This window comes from Myodes glareolus, chromosome 25, assembly GCF_982192425.1.
Source record: "Myodes glareolus chromosome 25, mMyoGla1.1, whole genome shotgun sequence".
In the NCBI taxonomy this organism is placed as follows: domain Eukaryota; kingdom Metazoa; phylum Chordata; class Mammalia; order Rodentia; family Cricetidae; genus Myodes; species Myodes glareolus.
The window spans coordinates 22,782,629-22,790,791 of NC_142050.1; the positions used below are offsets into that span (position 1 = coordinate 22,782,629).

The 8,163-nt window shown below is 44.0% G+C and overlaps 1 protein-coding gene across 1 annotated transcript; it reads right to left on the reverse strand.

The window, feature by feature from the left end:
- Window positions 1-2,221: 2,221 nt before the first annotated feature.
- Window positions 2,222-7,623, reverse strand: Tmem229a (transmembrane protein 229A). Its single transcript, XM_048451000.3, has one exon. It carries the CDS (start codon window positions 7,012-7,014, stop codon window positions 5,905-5,907), a length of 1,110 nt encoding a protein of 369 aa, XP_048306957.3. The 5' UTR covers window positions 7,015-7,623; the 3' UTR covers window positions 2,222-5,904.
- Between the last annotated feature and the right edge of the window lie 540 nt (window positions 7,624-8,163).

Genomic DNA, 8,163 nt, shown 5'->3' on the forward strand with positions numbered 1-8,163 from the left:
TCAGGCACAGACCATCACATCAAGGCTAGATGAGACAATCCAGGAGGAGGAAAGGGTCGCAAAAGTAGGCAAAAGAGTCAGAGACCACCTGCACTTCTACTGTTCGGAATCTCACAAGAAATACTAGCTACTTAGCCATAACATATATGCAGGGACCTAGGTCTCAGTCCTATAGGCTCCCTGATCTCTGTGAGTCCCCATGAATCCAGTCAGTTGGTTCTGTGGACCATCTTCTCTTGGTGTTTCTGATCCCTCTGGTTCCATTTTTTTTTTAATGGGCATGTTGACTTTCAACAGTTCTTGGCTTATTACTTGTTTCTTTGATATCTCTGACCTCCTGATCTCTGTGCATTTTATATTTTGGGGTTAGGGGTTGCATGCATAGGTGGGAACATAGGTTTACGAGAGAAGGCTAAAGATAGCAAGTGTTTTGGTCAGTCATTGTCTACATTATTCTGGTGATACAAGGTCTATCATTAAATTTGAAGTTGGGTTTGTGGCCTAACAAGTCTCAGCAAGCTTACAAGTCCACATGGCCATACCCAGCTTTGTATGTGGATGCTGGGATCCAAACTGAGGTCCTCACTCTTGTGTGACAAGAACTCTTACTTACTGAACCATATCTCTGTCTATTACATTTCTTTTTCTTGTATAGATGGGTAAGTTAATGGGGAATTTCACCAGGTGATAACCTGTAGGCTAGGAAACTAGTCAAATCTTTCCCTAGTTTTAACCCTGTAGAGATTTCAGTGACTCATGCAGGGTTCCTGAATTTAACCTACTACCATCCTTGTAGCCAAGATGTTTTGAATATCTGAAATAGCAATAATTATGAAAGCCCTCTATCATTTGAAATAATAAAAGTCATAAGAATAGCAAGAAAATTAAGCATGGAAATTTTCAACGAAGGAGAAAGAATTTTGTAAAACCAAACAAAAGAATGAACTCCATGGAATGAATGGCAGGCTATTGGTTCCTAATGTTTTAGAAGTAAATTAATTCCTTGACTGGTTGAGAATGGACTGGGTGACTCTGTTGGTGACAGTGTTCCCGTCTACTTAGTGTTTGTGACACAATACAATGAAAACTGGAATAGTAAATCTAAGCTGAGTTATAGTTTTTCTAGAGGGGAGAAGTCCTCCTGTGGGTCAAAGATCCAGTGCTCTAAGTGACAAAGCTTCTTGCAAAGTTTAAACATCCTTAATCATAGTCAGTAAATGCTAATTTCCAGCTGGGAAAATTGTTTCATGAGTTTTACAGTCTTAGGAAACTGCAGAAATAGGAAGAAAATTAATCATTTCTGTATACGAAGGATGAGTTCCTCTTACTCCCCTCCCTGTCTGGTAACCTTGAAAAGGTCATTTTAAAATTAAGGGAAATATTATATGTATTTACATTTCCCCCTATATTATGATAAAGTGTTTTCACCAAAGCTTCTCTTCACACATCCGAGAGTGCTTTGCAGTCTGGGTTGCTTGTGACTGGAATCAGCTGCCTGTGTGATGGCTTGCTGCCGCAGTGTGAAAATCAGAACGAGGCCAAGTCTAATGAATGGGTTCATTAGACACAGAGACAATTGCTACTTTTGTTCCTTCCTCTGCTACCAACTCTATGAGCAGAAAAAAAAAGAGTCTTGGCTGTAGAACAGAACCATCCTTTACTGCCGCCTCCCATGACCACAGAATAGGTGTTTATGTGTTTCATGGAGGGAGGTGGGGGTGATGGGTGATGTTTTTCTTTTTGTTTTTTTTTTAAATTTTCCTTTGGTAAAGGACTTAGCTCTAGTAAGTACTGTTAGAGTTAGTGTATTCAAAATTAATTGAAATGGTAAAGGGTTGTAATGCTTTTTGATATATGTAAACACTGGGATTATTGCAAGGTCAGATATTTCAGTACAATGACTTACTACTAAGTGTGTCAAGAGTACAGCCTATATTCAGATATATAGATGTCTTATGAACCTTCAAAGTGGCAGATGAGCCAAGCTGTCCACCAAACTGCTTCAGCATCCTGCAGAACCAGGTCTTCCAAACTGACAGTGACTATTTCAAATTCAAAACAATAAAAAATACTTTGTAGCTATTTCTTAGGAGACAGGATTATCCAATTATTTATGTTTCTCAAACAACAAAACAAGTCATATCTTTCTAAATTGTGTGTGTTGTTTGGCTGCAATAAAAATTGTTAATTACCAGAACACAAAATAATCAAGTACACCAAATCATGGAAATGTTTGAAATAACACAATGTGTTAGCAACTTTATTGGAGTTTTTCTTTGATATCTGTACTTCTATATTCATTATTAACATGAAAATTCAACAGCATATACTCCTCTTTAGATTCACAGAAATCAATAGGATTTACTTAAAATTTTAAGTACTTCTAAAAAGAAATCTCAGCATTGTATATATTAAGTACCCTTGCTACTTTTATGTCTTTCTACTAAGAATATTTTTTTCTTCAGTAGAAATTCAGGATATATGTCTTTGTAAAAAATAGTGTTTTTGTAAAGACAAGATATCATTATGTGCCTTATGGTGACCTCAAATTTGCATCCTACGGCTTTAGCATCTTCAGTATTGGGATTACAGTTGTGTGCTAACACACCTGGCCACAAATTTTCTCACGTTTGGGGTTAGTCCTTACAATGATATCTGCTCTAAATATAATATTTAATGTTTAGCAGTGATTAATTATATGTATATTCATAGCTTGTGATAATGACCTACCTCGAATCCTAGCATATTATTTTTGCATTTTATGTTGCATATTATCTTAGTTTATAGGAGGAACTTCCTTTCAGAGCACTTCTTTAATGTAAAGGCATTATCTATGGAGTAAAAGGAGCTCGATTGTCAGTTATGTATCCTGATATTAATTCATTTGCTATGTACCACATAATAAAAGAAAACCAATGTGAGTCTTTTGCAAACAATGTCTACCTTTTATACAGCTAGTTGTGTATCTCTCAGTCAAGGGAAGAACAGTCTAGACAAGACCCAGATCACTGAGACCAGTAGGCAGAGGCACAGTCAAGTTGCTGTTGAGAACAAATTGGAGTCCGATATCCACTAACTCAAATATAAATACTCAAAAGCTGTATAACTCAAGTAGTTAACTGAATCCATTTGGGCTTCAGTTTTATTGCCTTCATCTATAAAAGCAGGGTTGTTGCAAGTTTAAGTGAATATGTATGCATACATAAATATGTATTTAAAATATATACTGTATGTATGTTCACTTAAGGCATAGAATGTAAGAATGTGTTCTTAATTCAATATCTGTCTAATACATACATTTATATATATATATATAAATATTTTAGAGAAGTTTTGTCAGAGAGAAAATGCTATTTAAATATTATCTACCATACTGCCTTACTATTTCCTCTTCTAAACTACTAATAATAACAAAGTTAAATAATTTGTTGATTTCCCTTATCCTGAAGGGTCAAAGATCACAGCAAAATGCCTCCTTTAAGAAGTTGAGCAAACACAAAATGAGAAGCCCTAAGACAATATACTGAGTTACAACCCAGCCTAATCACTTCCTGTATTCAAAGCTAGGATTTTGTGAAGCTAGCGGGTGGGGGGCTGTTAGTCTTGTTACTCTATTGGAAGAATGGATTGTTATGTTCCAGGGACTGGACTGGTGAAAGTTCTAACTCCTGTTGCTCATCCCCTAGTGCAGAAACAGTGGTCTTGAAAAAACAACAACAACAACAACAACAACAACAAAAAAAAAAAAACCACCACAGCAAAAACCAAAACACAAACAGAAAAAAGGAGTACAATTTCACAGAATCAATACGGTCCATTTCCAGGTTTACAAGGACAGAGATTTTTTAGTTCATTACTGTGTATACACAGTCTTGAGAAGTGTCTCCTAATTACTGGAGGCTGGGTAACTATTTCCTGAATAAGTCCTATGACTGAAAACCTTACTCTACTCTGTTGATGAGCAGAGAATTAAAAGGAAAATAAAAAGGCAGGTGTTCCTAAGTGGGAGATTTCTGAGCTGGAGGAGGTTAGCAGGCTTCTCAGTGGCTCTGATAGGAGCTTATGCTGGAGGTGAGAGGCGACAGAGTGGGAACAATTTGATAAGCATTTCAGCAGCCAAGGAGCTGAGTGGACATTCACAGGAATGTGGGGTATGCAGTGGGGCCACCCTTCCCTCAGGTTCTCCTGCATGTGTCACATTTGCCTTACAAATATCTCATCCTGCATCTTCCTACCTCTCCCCTCTCTACTTCCGTATTTTCCCCTCCAGTATTTTCAGAAACCTTTGACCTGTTACAGAGTGTCATAAAGAACCGAAGAGAAAACCCTTGGCAAGTGTGGAGCTTACTTTTAAGTTGTGAATGATGAGAGCAATTAGCTTGCCCTCTTCCATTTCACAGGTGGGGTTGACTCTGTGTCATTATTTATAATTTAGCTTACAACCTCACAGGATGGATTAGAGCATCAAATCTGATTCATCTGAATCAAACCTAAACACACATTCTTTGCTGTTCTCCTAGCAAACTTTTTTCTTTCTTTCTTTTTTTTTTTTTTTGAAATAGAAACTATCCCTTTTTACAGCACAGGCAATTGGACAATTCAAATCCATTAATACACATTCTAAGTTTTCCTAATTAGCTTCGTACTGAAAGCTGAGAGGTTATTAGTCATCCTTGGCTGAGCCACACTCTATTCCACTCACTCCTCTGAGTACAATAAAACAACAAACACCCTCGAGTACATTATTAATCAATTAGATATAATTTCTTAGAATGGCTTCCATCATCTCATTTAACTTTGGAGCTTTTAGACATTAATTAATCATAAGCTGTCCAAAGCTATCATGCATTTATAAAGTGCATTACCATGTCGGGTCTGACCCCAAATTCTGGGCCTGCAAGGGAAAAAAAGTGTGTGAGTGTGAGGGGCGGGGGGACTGTGAGAGAAGGTGAAAATGCATCAGTAAATAGAGAAAACAATTAGGCCTAATGTAATTAGAGGGAGAATTCGGATTCATTTTATTCCAAGATACTGCTTCTGTATTTGGAGCTCCATGTAGAAAAAGGGACCTTAGAGTTAGAACACCATTGAAGGTGGTATAATTTCACTTGACCCTGGGACATCTAGGGCAAACATTTAGGTTACTGCACAGTTACAAAAGTTTAGGTAACACGTGTTCTGAGTAATGTTAACATACACAGTGTTTAAGGCTAGCCAACGTCGGAAAGCAATCACTTCCAAGACTGTGACCAAATGTCACCAACACAGGGTGACCTGTTGGTGTTGACACAAAAGACGGCTCTTGTTAAAATGTGTTCATGGGATGTTTTCACCCTTGTGGTCTTCCTCTCACGTGTAGACCAGACAGAGGCACTTTAAGAGCTGTGGTTGAAGTTTCTGAAGGACATACAAGACAGATTTTCAGCTGCCATTGGTCAACATGGCAAGAAAGCAAAATGAAATTGCGCTAAAAAGAAAGTAAACAGCTCATTAAATCAGGAACTTGTAAAAAAAAAAATCACTGGTCTCTGATCTGAAAACGTTTACGGATGAACAGAAAAATAAGTGGTTATCACTCGTCGAGGTTCAGTGACTATCACCGGTTTCTGATGTTTAAGATGGCGTGGTTTAGTTGTTTGCCCTCGAAAAGGTTTAAATTATTGATGAGTTAAACAATTTCAGTTAGTTTTGAGTAATACTTCAAAGTACAGAACTTTACATACAGATTCCGAGCAGTTTGGAAAACTGAAACGTCAAGTAAAACAAGTTGGAAGAGCTTAGTGAAGTGTATAAAAATTAAAAGACTGAAAACAAAGCCATCTCGTTTTAAATGTGTAAAAATAAATTGCATCCAATCGTCAGATTCCTTCCTCCCTTCCTTTCTTTTCTTCTTATTTTCCAGTCTTAGTTTGTTGGAACATACTGCACCCTCCACAACACGTTGGATAGAAGGTCCTGGTACACACTAAGGAATAGCCAGCCAGGTAAATACATCAACGTGATGAGGCCCATGAAATTGAGCGGATAATGAGAATAGTCCCAGGAACAGGCCCCACACATGCGAAGCCCCAGACCCCAGGACAACTCCCACGCATAGATAAAAATCACATATATAGGCACCCGCTTCCAGGTGCCCCAGCCACGGCTGTAGTGAAGGTGGAAGTAGAGTTTTTCAACCACAAAGCTACAACTGCCATACATGAAGAAGGACCAGAGCGATGTGTGCCCACTGCTGGATCCGTCCCCCTGCCCCAGAACATTGAAGAAGAAGGTGAAGAAGATCTCATCCAGAAAGCCGTGCATTCCGAAAAAAAGGAAGCGGAGGAGGTCTGGCAGACCTTGGCTGGGGGCTCCTTCTGCGCCCTTGGGGCTCCGGAGTTCTTGTCGCCCGCGTCCAGCCTCCAAAAGGACTCGGGCGTCCGGGGCTGCCGGTAGTGTGTCCCTGGTTTGCTGCTGGAGCTGCCGCGGGTACCGCAAACGCAGGAAGCGCTTCAGGAACACTTGGCCGTGGTAGAGCGCCAGCACGTATTGCAGCGCCAGGTCGAGCGCCCCCGGCGCCGCCGCGCCCCCCGGCCCACCGCCTAGACTGAGCAGCAGTGCCTGGCCCGCCAGGGTCTGCAACCCCACGTGCGCCCAGGGGTAGAGCAGGAAATTGAAGAGGAAGGCGCTGGGGCAGCGCGGCCGCTGCAGGTAGAGCTGCTCCAGGGCGAAGTGGGTGAGCGAGTGCAGGAGGCAGCGGTAGGGCGACGAGAAGCCCAACATCCGCAGATCCAGGCTGCGGGCGAAGCGCCTGGCCGAGGACACCAGCACGTCCAGGGTGATGCCGTGCATCCCGTAGAAGTAGAGGCGCATCCAGGCGGGTAGCGCTCCACGTTCTGCCGGAGCATCAGTAGCGGACAGCGGTTCGGGGCAACTGGCTGCTGCCTGGCTGCGCAGCCCCCCGGGAGCCCCGGGGCTCCGGTTCGCGCCTCCCCTCCTCGTTGGCCCCTCACAGGCCACGTCGCTGCCCGCCATCGGCTACTCGGGCTCCTGGGACCGAGCAGCCGAGCCCCGCACCTCCTCCCGGCCACCGGCCGTGCCCCGGGGGGCTCGCGCGTAGCTCCCTCCGGATCACGGTCTCCGGGCGCTTGGGGGTCGCGCCGGTCGCCCAGGACACTAAAAGTCCCCTTGTCTTGGCCCCGCCGCGCCCTCCTCTCCAGTACAGGGCGAGCTGCTGCCCACCCGCTCCCGCGATCACCCTGCGCGGCCTAAGGAGTGGCACGGCCGGGCGAAGGGAGGTGATGCCGGGGCTGCGGGAAAGAGAGCCGAGGCTGGTGGCAACTCCATCCCCTCCACTGCTCAGCCCCGCCGCCTCTGCCGCAGGCTCCGGCTGCGTTACGCGAGCGGAGTCGGCCCTTCCCCCGGCCCTTCCCATACCCGGCTCGACCTCTCCCGCCTTCCACGGACCCCGCCCCGCCCAGCCTCCAGCGCCAGGGCGCACAGGGGTCGGCTCCGAAAGGCCCTGCGTGCCGCCGAGTCCGGCCTGGCTATCCCTGCGGGCCCCGGGAGAGTGCTGTGGGGGGGCTGCCGATGGGTTGGTGGAGAGAGTAGAGAACCCCCTAACAGGTGTGAAGGCGAACTGTGGGGCTTTCCCGGTATCGTGGAAACCAGGGCCAGGCCTTGGCTGGCGGAGACAAATGGCCAGGTGCCACCCGCCGGAGGCCGGGCCCAGGACCAAACTGTGGTACTGTATATTTAATGTCCTTATGCAAAGCCAGCTGTGTCCCAGTCACAGAGTGTTAACTGGAGACTCCACGCCTGCCTGCCCAGAGCAGCCTGCTTTAAGTGCTGCCCCAAGGCTGGATCCTCTCTATCCATCTTTGCCTAAGTTAGTTTTCTAGGGGGTCAAGCCCAGGAGAAGTAATTTAAAAAAATCAAGTAATTTTAAAAAGATTACTTAATGCCAGTCCTTGTGAGTTGTGTTCTGGCTACAGTAGGATAGAGGTCCCTTCAACAGCGTGCTTGCTGCTACTGGCACAGACCGGGGTTGAGTTTTTCTTCTTGAAGAAATAGGTCATCTCAGAAACGCAAAGTGAAATAGAGCACCAAGTCTTGTCTTTTTCTGTCTTTAATTTTCTGTCTTTTACTCCTCCCCCCATACTTCCTGCTTTTTCCTTCTGGCCT

What these genes read in the sequence shown, in the direction of transcription:
- Tmem229a (XM_048451000.3), bottom strand. Translation starts at nt 7,014, where the DNA reads ATGGCGGGCAGCGACGTGGCCTGTGAGGGGCCAACGAGGAGGGGAGGC.